Source organism: Serinus canaria, chromosome 5 (assembly GCF_022539315.1).
Source record: "Serinus canaria isolate serCan28SL12 chromosome 5, serCan2020, whole genome shotgun sequence".
NCBI lineage: Eukaryota > Metazoa > Chordata > Aves > Passeriformes > Fringillidae > Serinus > Serinus canaria.
The window spans coordinates 33,061,757-33,074,710 of record NC_066319.1 but is presented as its reverse complement, the minus strand read 5'-3'; the positions used below and the strand labels follow the sequence as shown (position 1 = coordinate 33,074,710).

The window sequence follows — 12,954 nt, the reverse complement described above, 5'->3', positions numbered from 1 at the left end:
TCACAAGGCCAAGCTAATGAGAAATAAAGTTCTCACAGTACTGCAGCCCACCTTCAAATATATTTCTCATCCTTTACCCCTCTCTCTTGAACTGCCAGAACGCATAGTGCTTGCACAAATATCCCACAGGTCTGGAGTTATCTTGAGGAAGTGTGAAAATAGACAACGTAGTGTCGTAAAGAAAATTCTTTTTAATGATGAATGCTACAGTTCAAGGAACATACTAAACTATGCATAGTACTAAATAAGTATTTGCTATGGCATCATTTCAGTAAGTTTTTGGCTATCAAATTTCTGGAATAATTTGACTACGTCAAAGCATTCAATTAAAAAGAAAAAAAAAATCGCAAGGCATTTATTTTGCTAAATACTGAACTATGTATATGTGGGTAGCTTCTAGTGACTATATATAATTTTTACTACAGCTTTTGAAGTCAAAGTATTGCTATGATAATCCAGTACTGGACAGTTCAGATATTTCCAGTGCACAACCATTATACCCCGCTTACATTCATGAATGTGTGTAATCCTACTGACGTCAATTGGACTAACGCATGACAAACACACAAATATTTAGCAGAACAGGTTCTTAAGTCTTGGTACTGACAGAGTTGACAGCTTTCCTTCCATATGTATATTTCAAAATGTGTTCTCAATGAAATAAGCAACTTTGACATTAAGCAGTTCAAGAAGAATTCAAAACAGGAACTCTAATTTCATGTTTATTAATGAAAAAATCACCATGATAGTAGAATGATATCATATTTCAACAAAAAAACTGTAGCTCTAAGAATCCACCTTATTATTCTAATTTCTCTCACAGATTAATTGTAGGAAAGGTATAAGGGTAAAAAAAAAATTATCTATTTTTCAAGCAGCTGATTTTGTGAACAAGCAACTGACTGCCTTTAGATGCTCAAGGGAGCACAGCTCTACAGAATAAGAACCAAATTTACTAAACCTAGTACTGAAAAATAGTGCAATCTGTGTTACTGGGATTGAATATATGAGAAGCCCACCACCAGTTGTCCACCATGGCTCCTTCACATGGGAGGCAGAGTGGATTCAAGAGAGACATCTTGCTGCCATGTTTATACAAGTGAGTTTATCATTAGCATCTCCTTCCTCACCTGCTGAAATCTTTTTCTGTCTCTAATTCCTCTTCTCCATGACCCAGACGCAGAAGGTGACGCTCATCAATGTCTAAAGCCATGATTTTTTCGAACAGCTGGTTCAAAGCCTAAAGATTGACAAGAACAGGAGAAAAGGTAGTTTTTAGAAGTTCAGAGGCTCTTGCAGGGGAAAACTGAGGAATTACTTATGAGTAAAACAGGAGATTATGCCTATTTTATTGTGAATGGAAGACAAAACAAACAAAAGGTAATTTTGTTTTAACAAAGTTAATACTGAAACTCAATCTTGAAACAGGGAAATTAGCCTATCCTCTTATTTGCATACTTTATATAACAATTACATTTGGTTTTACAATTGTAAAATTTTATTCTATCACATACTTAACTTAGTTGATAAAGCTATTAATTTACAAAACTGTCTCACAAATACCAATTTTTGTATGATGACATTAAACAATTTAACTTCTACTGTACATGAGAGAAGTATGATCTGGTACTGGCTGTCAGGTACTGTAACTCTATCCCATTTTGGGTAACTAAACTTCTAGGTGTGCTACATCTTCCACCTTAAACTCTTCATTCTTTAGTGGCTTACTATCAACTAACTGGATTATTTCAAAGGAGCAAGCTTGTAAGCACTGGATCATCAAGTTTTGAAAGTAAGAATAAACACAAACAAGCTCCACTTGCAGCTGCAAATGATGTAAACCTCTTAGACTGCAGCATCAAAGCATGGGTAATGTACCCTGCTGAGATACAGTTGATTTCCCAGGGTACAATTTCAAATTAATGTCTTCATTAAAGTCTTTTCTGGTAAGAACAGTCTTCTATCTGCCTCAAAGTATTTCCTTCTTTTTCTCCTCAATGGACATGTTCTCAACCCTTGCAATGCATGTGCAACTATAAGAACCAGAGACTTTTTCTAAATACTTTCTTATTTTTGACCTCCAACCAATTAACCACATTGAAAACTTCAGATAAATAGTATAGAACTATCCACCTGAAATTCAAAAATTTAATTTCTCATTATCAAACTGGCAAAACTGCACATAAGTCCACTCAAGTTTCCATTGTTAGGAGACAAATGCAACTCCCAAACTACTGAACTCAATACCTACTGCTCTTCTGTATTGCAATTACAGGAAAATTCCACATATGATTGACACTTTACCTGATTAGAGTGGGTAACTATTAGAGTTCGTTGCTCTGGGAAATTATGATAAAGATTGGATATTATCTGGACTGCTACATCAGTTTTTCCAGTACCAGGTGGACCCACTACCTAAAATCAAACACACACACACAAAATAAAACAAAAAAAAAATCAATATACAATTTATCAGAATGTTTCACAATACAAAAAAACAGAGTTGGCTGGGGAAGAAAAAGCCCAGAACAATCTCACAAACAATGTGACATTACACATTGCTTCCTGGCTATGGTGAACTTTCAGACAAAACACAACATATTATAGGAGAGTCCTTTAGACTATTTTGGCAGATTCCTGACTAAAAGGAATATGGTAATCCAGCAGAGGAAGTACTAATATGAAAACAGATATCCTCAGAGAAAAAGGCAGTTTAGCCTCAGAACAGGCTAAAAAGGGGGGATAGTGAAGAGAGAATCAAGATACATATTTGAAAAAAAATAAGGTGAAAGAGATAAAAAAACAGGAAACATTTAAAAAAAAAGAGAGTTCATTCTTTCTATTTACTCAGAAATCTACAACTGATGATATAGACATATAATAACAGGTAATGTTTTCATAGGCTCAGTTCCACAAACACTCCAAAACTGACACCCCAGACATTTTAAAGGTATCCAAGTATTATAAAGAAAGATCTCAAAATAAATTTTTCATGATTAAGAAGCACCGAATAGCAGTTTTCATAAGAATCTACACATAAAATTACAAACTGTTATGAAATCATTCCTGCTTTATTTCAACACTCTCCAAAAGATACAGAGATGTGTTGTCATATGATTGTGTGAGGACTGGAGCATGTTGAGCCTCTGAATGTTCATTTTTCATATCCTTAAACTATAATAAAACTTACCTCAGCAAACCTACAGAAAGCAGCCTTACCTTACTAGCAGTACTAATATTTCAATGAATGTACCTAAGGCCAGAATTAAATAAATACATGTATAGAATCCTTAAAAGCATTCTTACCATAGTTAGTCCAGGCTGCATTCCTGCACGGATGGCTTCAATCTGAGTATGGGTAAATTGAATAGTATTGCTGCAACAAAGCAAAATGAGATCAGATAATTGCAGATTTTGCCAACAATTTTGATAAAAGCAATTGATTTAACAAGTTTTATTTCAATTACCTGTTTATAGGTTTCCTGAACTATGCATTTGCAAACTTTTGCACAAATTAAATCAGCATTACAACTATCTGTTTATAGATACAAGTCTCACAATTTCTGAGCAAGACAATAAACCATGTTGTCCACGTGACAACAAACTCTATCTAAAAGCCAGTTTGTCTTTAGTCATTATTTGCAGAGAATGTTGTAAAATTATTTAGGTATTACTTTCCTAATATTCAAATTCCTGAGACAAAAATCACTAGAAGACAGTATTTCTCACTGTTCTTCAAGGGATTTTTTTCACAGATGGAGGACAATAGAATATTTTGATTCAAATATAAAAAAAAACAGTCTCATTTCTGAAAATGAACTGCCATGAATGTGTTATCATTTGAAAATAAGTTCCCATCCATTTTTTACCGTTTGGGTTGATTATATGGATATGGTCCCCTGTTTGGGATAACATGAGGCTCTACAATCAGTGTTTTAGCTTCTTCAGGGTTTTCTTCACTTCCATCCTCTTTTCTTTTCGTTCCTTTACCTTCCTTCATTGGGAAAGTTATCCTGCAATACATAATTTAAGGTTACAGTTCAACATGTTCACTGTGACATGGACTGTCTCAGAAGATGATAAAGATTTTTTTCTCACCATTAAGACAAACTTTCATGCAACAGGGAAACAAGGGCTGCAAATGACAAAGTTTGAAGGAGAATAAAGAAAAGAAATGACAAATGAACTGATGAAGCTGATTAAACAAAAAGTGTGTCAAAAGCACTCTTCTCATAACTGGAAAAACCAGGAGCAGTGCTGAGGGCCAGCTGGAAGAACACTGAAGACAAGAAGTTCATAAGTGAAAATGGAAGGGACAGGAGAAAAGTTATCATAGAACATAAGCTGCATCAGTGCTCCAAACTATTCCAACAGATGACGGTTTTTATCCTCCAATTTCATTTTTTATAGCCTTCTATATATATTAGCAAGCTTCTCTAATACAGAAACAAATCACAGGTGAAGAAATCCCAATGCCCATCCAAAATGCAGATACCAATAACAGTAATAATCTCTTACAGGACAAATGTAGCAGTAGGAAGAGCAACAGCTCTTCATAAAGAGTAGTATCTCTCTTAGTAAAGGAACAGAAACTGAACAACAGGTCATTGAGGAAAACTGTGTGTGAGATCTTTTCCTGACACCTTCAGACTATTTTTATATCATTATATAGTGTTAGGGCCTTCTCCACACAAATTTCCATGCAGTGTTTCCAAAAAAAGCTTGGGAGATTACCTCCCTATTTTTCAAGATTCAATTTAGCCATGATAAAGGCTGACTGGTGCAGGGGGAAGGCATCTTTTCCCTCCACAGATTCATTCCTTCATAAGGAAAAGATGTAGTTTCTTTAGCTGAAGGAACTGTTCTCCAATACTATGCACTGTGAAACTCAGTTTTCAAAATTCAAGGAAGTACACCAGGAGGGACAGAACTCTCAAGTCTAAAAATGCTGGACAACAGCACCACTGAAACAAGATGAGTAAATCTCATTTAGCTGCCAATGGCATCCTACTTCAGAAATCATTTCTAAAAATAAGCATTATGGGATTTCAGACTTTATGTTGATTGAACAGTGTTTCCAAAAGCTCAAATTTTAACTGGTGTTGAAATTGCTGTTCTTAGCCTGTTGTAATGAGACATGTAAGGAAACTATGTAATTCAAATTCTCTAGCCTGATCTTGAGGAGGCTAGATACCGTAATACAGAAGAGAGTACTGTGTGTCTTGATTCTATCTCATACTTTTGGTTTCTGCCTATATTCCATAGGCTGACCTACAAGCAATGCTCTGATGCAGTTTTGTACAGAACAGAACAGAAGCTGGTCCTGGATCTTGCTGTCATACAGTTAACTCTATCATGTAACTATCTAACTCTTACTTATCTAAACATATCTCCATCTTTTTTTAAAAGAAAGAGCATCTCCTTTCAACCCCTGAACCTAACTCCACCTGAAAACACATTTCAGCAAGAATATCAAGAAGTACTTGAAATATTGAGATCACCTGAAGGGGGGTACATGCAGATCTGGATTGTCAACAGTGACTTTAACATTGTACCCAGGAAAGCTAGCTTTTAAATGATCAATGGACAGGAAAGTGTCATTAAAATCCAGAGTTGCAATCTGATTGGGCATTTTTGAATAGTGTGCACTACTTGGGTCTCCATATCCAAGAATGATGTCATGCAGCCAGTCAGGAACCACACAATCTGTGTTCATCAGGTTCCTAATAGTCTCCAGAAGAGCCTGTAAATAAGAAAAGCCAGAAAAAAATAGGATTGAAGAGACTGACTTTTTACCAAGTAAAAATCATACTGAAGATCAATCAAATCTGTTTTAAGATTATAGAATAGAACTCTTTAATTGACAATGTTTGGTTAGATTGAGTCAATATATGGACAGTGCACATATGCAACAAAACACTAGTATCAAAGCATGGAATTCTTAAACTAAGAGCTAGTAAAGATGACCATAATCATCAGTAAAATTTTCATCCCAAAACACTCACAGCAAGGGAAAAATGCATAGAAGAGCCTCAGAAGTTTAAGGTTTCCTCTTACATGCCTATAAATTTCACCCTTGCAGTCAGCTTAAGCCTCCCTTCAAGCATTTCCTCTTCACCCACAAATTAATTTATCTAATCATCTGTGGTTATGTAAGTTTTCTGTCCTTTCCTCTCTTGTAAAAATGCTCCAGACCAATGCTCCAGACCCTAGACTTGCACAGAAGGTGTGCTTTTTAACTAAGAGGTAGCTGAATTTTAGCCTTCCTGTTAAAGGTCTACTTTAGTAGCAAGTCTTGAAGAACCATCTCACTTGAAACTTGACATTTGTTCACCATGTATCTGCACTGATTTCCAGATCCTGTGACTTCCTATGCCACCAAACATGGACACAAATGAATGGCAAACACAGTGCATCAGCTCGACAGCAGAATGTAATACAGAACACCTCTAAATGCCAATCTTGTAAAAGAACAGTCAGTCAAATCAAAGTACAGAATTTTATTCAGAAAGTCTACATTTATATATCCATCTCCAAAGGGCAGGATTTTCTTTTCCTGCTTGTGTTATAACATTCAAAGAGTCAAATAATGTGATCACCATCCCTGCTTAGTCAACCTCTTTTAAAGTCCTGATTCTTCCCCACCACTCAGATGTGGGGTGAGACCACATCTGGAGGGCTGTATCCAGTGCTGAGCTTCTCAGGACAAGAGACACAGACATACTGGAATGGGTCTAGCAAACAGCCACTAAGAAGAATAAGAAATTATTAGAGAATCTGTTCTATGAAAAGCTGAGAGATCTGGGATTGTTCAGCCTCATGAATACAAAACTCAAGGTGCACTGGAGAATTTGAGTGATTTTTATTAAAAAAAATGCAATGAGAGGAAGTACAGTCAAAAGAATGAGAGTCCACTCAGTAGTGCCCTGTGAAAGGACAAGGGGCAATGGTCTGGCTATGTAGTTTCCATCACTGGACATATCCAATTCCAACTACATAGTGACAAGATCTTGAGCAAATTGCTCTAGCTGACTCTACTTTAAACAGGTCTTGGACTAAATAATCTCCAAAGGTCTCTCTAACCTTAACCATACCCTGAATATGTTTCTTCCAGTCACAATCATACTGTGGATTCTGTGACAGACCTGTAAAGCTACAAAGTTGAAGGTATCTTAGCACTTCTGAAGCCTGAATTACTTCAAAGATATGGATGGACAAGTCCACATTAAGTAAAAATTTATATATTTTTGTTGCAAATATAGAACAAGTACTTCAAACATACATTGGGCACAGCATAATATGTCTGTGCTAAGAAAAGAACAAAGAAACCAAACAATGTCACATTTTCAGGTAGTATTTCTAAACCCAGTGATCAGTTTCTAAGAGGAAGCAAGAAATATGTTCGTAACAGCAAATGTGGTGCTTCTACATCACAGAAACTTTGCTTCAGCTTTTCAAAAAGTAATTTCTATGCATGTAAAAATAGTAACATTCATTCTTGTAAGAACTAACACTGCTGACCAATTGTTGTGACACAGTGGTGTCACCTCCAGCAAACACACTGTATTTGCACTTTCTCTGCTGTCTCATCTGCTTAATTTACAAGGACTGAACAAGAGTTCTCTTGTCTTCTCTCCTACAAGATCAACTTTGAACTTCAAGCTGCCTTCCATCTGCTGCATACACTGTCTACACTAATCACAGCATCATCTTGTTTTCTTTTCTCCAGCTGAAGATAGAAAGGTTTGCAAATGACATGGAATTCATGCACAAATAATGGCACCACAATGGTCTATGCAGGCTGCAAGCCACTGCTTTACACCAGAGCTATCTTTCTAGATACAGAAAGAAAACAAGTCCAAGACTTCCTGCCTACCTGTTAATCCATTTACACAGAACTTGCTACAGAATCCCTCAAAGTGAAAACCACTTCAATTATGCAGTGCATGATTTTAAGGCACCAAAAGAAATGTAGTTTTTCATTCATGCTGCACACTTTAAAAATGGAAAATTCAAGGAACATTGATAATTCAGAGCTCTAAAAAGAAAAGAAACTGAGTAAGAAGTAATTTTAGGGGTATAAAATTATACACCATCACAGTGAAGGTGGCCTACAGCACCTTGTGCTACAGTATCTGCTTAGCACTGTTGAGGCTGAATCATATAGTAGTTTTAGCTGAAAGGAACCTTTAAAGCTCATCTAGTCCACCTCCCTGTAATGAGCAGGGCCATCTTCAAGCAGACCAGGTTTCTCAGAGCCCTGTCCAACCAGCCCTTGAAAATTTCCAGGGATGGGGCATCCACCACCTTTCTGGGCAGCCTGTTCCATCATTTCACCACCCTTATAATGAAATATTTTTCTTATATCTGGTCTGCATCTACCATCTTTTAGTTTATAAACAATCCCCCTTGTTCTACCACTATGAGAAAGTTTGTCCTCATCTTTCTTAGAAGCCCCCTTACTGAAAGGGTGAAGTCAGATGTCCCAGAAACCCTCTCTTCTCCAGACTAAACAACTCCATCTCTCTCAGGCTTTCCCTGCAGGAGAGGTGCTCCATCCCTCTGACCTTAGAGCTAAGAAGCAAGTATCTTACCTTGAAGTTGTTTTCTTTTGGTTTTCTTCTCATTATTATATTAAAGGTCTCATAGACATCTTCTGCTCCATTTTGGATTGTATTGGTCATGTCCTGCTGATACTGGTTTGGGTCCAGAAATACTCTGTATGTTCTGCAATCACCTTTCAGTCTTGGTTTCGGTTCAGGCCCTGCTCATAATGAAACAGCAAGATTAGAATTTGACTCAGTGCTAAAAGCAAATTATCATTCAAGTAAGATATCCATAATTGCTCCTCAAATGAAATTCAGACAAATTCATATGATGAAACTAATTTCTGCATAGCAATGGACACATTTTCACTGCATTATTCAAATAGTTCTTGAACCTAATCTCTTTTACTCCTTAACTCAATACTGGATTTATTTAATTAACGTAGCTACATCAGATTTTACCAGAGGAAACTAGTTAACCTTTCACTGTCTGGAACTGGTTTGTTTTTTAACATGTATGTAATTACTTCAAGAGAAAAAATATCAATCAGACTGTTAAAAGTAAAAAAACAGAGACAGACAAAAAAGATAAATCTCTTGAACAAGTTTTGGTGTATCATACCTTCTTCAATAACACGCCCCTTCTCGTCCAACATGCCCTGAATTTCACAGCCTCTGACATACACCAGGCCAGTCTGCTCCACGAAGGGCTGTCTCCTGTCAAACTTGGTGCCGTAAGGCTGCATGGGACGCACTGTGATCAGGAAGCAGACGTCGTGCTTGCGCAGCCCTGAGCCACAAAAGGAACAGGATCTGACTGAATGGCACTGTCCTCATCAACTCCTTCACAAGTATATAAAAGAACGCACTCAAACTTCTTTTAGATAAAATCCCACCTGAATGTATTTTGTTTTGCTTCAAAATATGCCTTGAACTTAGAGAATACAAAACCACAGGCCACTGTGATATATAAAAAGAAGCAGCTGAATGCTTTTATCATAAGAACAAACATTATTTCAAGATTATTCTTCTCCCAATAATCTTACTCTTACAGTTATTTTTACCTAGTTATTTTCAATCATCCCCAAAGAAATCTCTTATTCTCATTGCTTCCCTCTGGACAAACCTCCAATTCCTTTTTTTTTTTTTTTTTTTTGTTTTTTTTTTATAGCAAGTTAAGTTTACTGCCTAGAACTGGGCACAAAACCCTTCGCCAAGTTACTTTAGTTATCTATTGAATAAAGTAAAAGGTCACTTAACCAAATTACTTATTTACTGTTACATTCCAGTTGATAAATTCCAGTATAATTAGAGATTTTTTCTTTTTTCCTCAGTACTAACACAATGTTGGGGAATCACATCCACTTGTGAGCAATGATGACCTCTGATCTTTTCATTTTGCATTCCCCAACATGTATTTGTACAGTGACTTGTTCTTGCTTAATAATCACCCCTGCTGAATTACATTCTACTTGTAAAATGCTGCTTCTCCAATTCATTAACATAATTCTGAACACTAAACTTTCCCTCCAGTACACCTCCAGAGTCTCAGAGATCTAAGATACCTTCAAAGTTCAAAAAACATGCTGTATTTTTCATGAGACAAATAATTCCTCATTAAGCACCAGATACTGTTCAACAGAAGGCAGTTTCATAAGAACCTGTTAAGTCAGGCAATGATTTATGAATTCTTCATCTCAGTTTTGATTTAGTTAAAATATGATTTTTTACAAATCATAGAGGCTGTTTTAGTATTTAAAAAGCCAGGTGCATCACTATATAGATACCTTCAGTACAGTGAATTCTCTGCCATCCTCCTAGATTTTCTACTTTAAGAGAAATCTACAGCCCCAAACTGGCATCTGCTCATTTATCACACAGTCCAGCTTTAGCACTTGTGCTACGTGACCTGTAATCACACTAGGCAGCACCAGCACATTTATCAGGTTTCTCTAACAAAAGAGAAAGGAGTGACATTTACTGATAATACAAGTACAACTGCATGCTTCTATGTCACTTGCCAACACAGTCAACTAAAGTTCAAATCCCCAAGCAAAGGAAGTGTCGCCTGTGGATACTTGCAAGAAAGAGTACTCGGTACAGTCAGCACTTCCTAATATTCAAACATACTGTAAACTGCTGAAATGCACTGGCTTGAAATAAATAAAAATCTGTCCTCTCCACTTGTGTATGAGACAGATATCACCTTCCCCATACTTTTCAATATGACATTTTTAGCATACACATCATTTAAAATGCTAAGCTAACTTTCCACAGTCCTGTTAAGGACAGCATTTTACAGTTGGTCACTGACTGACATCAGTCTGAAGTAATAAACATTCTATTCCTAATGAATGTCTAAGTAATTTTTTCAAACTTCACTTTATGAAAATATAAACTCAAATATGAAAATATAAATTCATACTGCCTTTAAACTTAGAATTTGGGTAAATGTCTTCTAAACAGTGTATTAGGATTGAGAAATCTGTATCATGGATTAAAACCTCCTTTTCTCACAAAAAAGACTACATCAAAATGTATTTTGATAAGCACCTATTTTGAGCACTTTATTTCAAAGCATGTTAAGTACCTTCCCACTCATCTTTGATGTTATCTCGGACATTCAAATTAATTGTAACATCTGCTCGCACTCGCATGGGCCAGTTTTCACCAATGTTGGGCTTGGCCACCTCCACCACTGTGAAAGAGACAATGGGCTGTGCCATCCTAGCCCATCCACCAAAGACCACACCTCCATATTCTGATAACCTAAGAAATAAATACCAAAATTTTGTTAGATGTTAGCTGATAACATCATTCAATTATTATTCATAGATTCAATTATTTTTTTAACTATGAAAAAATTTACCCCACAGTAAATTTTAAGAAAAAGTAGAATTCTTAACTTTATGTGCTACTGAATTAGATTCATGCAATCCTGCATTTTAGAATCAAAGCATAACATGACATATTTCAAAAAACAAAGGCAAATAATGCTAGCATTATTAAAAAAAAAAAATCACCGAGACACAAGATAAAGAAAAGGTAACAAAAAGCAAGTACTGAGTATAAAAGATATCACACCAAATAAACCCTTTAAAGCAAAAGAGGATTAAAATGTGGCAGATGGCAAATTCAAGAATACTCAGTAACATCTCCCACAATGTTTATGGGACGTTTATGACGTTTGTGTATTTTGTAATGTCAGCCAAGGCTTAGCACTGATGGAAAATTGCTTCATCCATCTTAACACAACTAAGGCTGTTTGTTAGCATCCAGCATACTGCCTTTAACATACCCACAGGGACACATAACCACAAACCCTTAAAATATCAACCCTTGGCATGACAACACCTTATGGAAGGAGTAAGTACAAAGCACAGTATCTATATAATAGTTTTAAACACATTTGTTACTGTGTATTTAGTACACACACAGTATCCATTTTTGATTCCCAAACACACTTTGCTTAGAAGGGAACTGACTGGTTTGTACCAGTTCATAAATATTACCATGGTTTCATCCTACTGACGCTATCTTCAATGTCCTGTCTGATCTCATAGGTGGACTCCAAGCGGAAAAGATTGAAGTTCCTCAGCAGGTAGTCATGGAGAGTCAGGAACTGTAGATTCAACTTGGGGAGTGCAAGACAGCCTAAGGATTGAAGGGATGAAGGAAAGAGGTATTTGAGGGACAAACAAACAAAAAAAAAAAGATTAATTAATACACTGTTTCTATGAATTCTTACATACATACACACTTTACAACTGACTGCCATAGCTGTTATCCTTGGAGATTCTAAAAACAACCCCTTTTATCAATTCACACCTCTAAAAAGCATGTATTTTTCAGGTTCTCTCTAAAAGAACCTGCACAAAACTGAAGGAATTTTCACCCTTCTAGCACTAATACAGTGAACTACTTCAATATTAAATCCATCAACGTATTCAGACAAAATGAAGTTTAGGAAAATCTAATGCACAACAAAGTAATGGTCTTTGGAAATGCAACAATTAAGTTAGCATTAAAAAATTATGAAAAGGCTAATAAAATAATAAAAACCATGCAACATCCAACAATTCCCCTATTCCCATGCTTTATGTTTATTAGATCCCATAAAAACCATTAATGTAGAAAAAAGCTTTAAGTCAAGAAATCAATTTTAACACATATTTCTAAAGTTTCTGTTAATGGTTTGTTTTTTAAATGAGAAAGAAAAACATAGGAAGATTAGATCTTACTACAAAAAGAGTATTACAACTCCTAGACAAGTCCTAAGGCTTCTTCCATTGTTTTAGGATAATCTTAGATGTAAATTTTCCATATTTATAATTCCTGTAAGTTATTCATCTAACATTACTGGATTACTATTCCAGTTTGATACCTATGTTTAAGACCTGTGAAACCA

General features: G+C 35.9%; 1 protein-coding gene across 1 annotated transcript in view; it reads right to left on the bottom strand.

The window, feature by feature from the left end:
- Positions 1–12,954, bottom strand: part of AQR (aquarius intron-binding spliceosomal factor) — a 45,075-nt gene that overhangs the window by 15,822 nt on the left and 16,299 nt on the right. The window contains exons 16-24 of the mRNA XM_050975197.1: positions 12,059–12,200; positions 11,137–11,315; positions 9,169–9,336; positions 8,595–8,764; positions 5,502–5,743; positions 3,870–4,013; positions 3,307–3,376; positions 2,305–2,415; positions 1,131–1,240 (exon numbers count right to left, since the gene is read on the bottom strand). Coding sequence (XP_050831154.1) covers positions 1,131–1,240; positions 2,305–2,415; positions 3,307–3,376; positions 3,870–4,013; positions 5,502–5,743; positions 8,595–8,764; positions 9,169–9,336; positions 11,137–11,315; positions 12,059–12,200 — 1,336 coding nt within the window. The remainder of the gene's footprint in view (positions 1–1,130; positions 1,241–2,304; positions 2,416–3,306; positions 3,377–3,869; positions 4,014–5,501; positions 5,744–8,594; positions 8,765–9,168; positions 9,337–11,136; positions 11,316–12,058; positions 12,201–12,954) is intronic.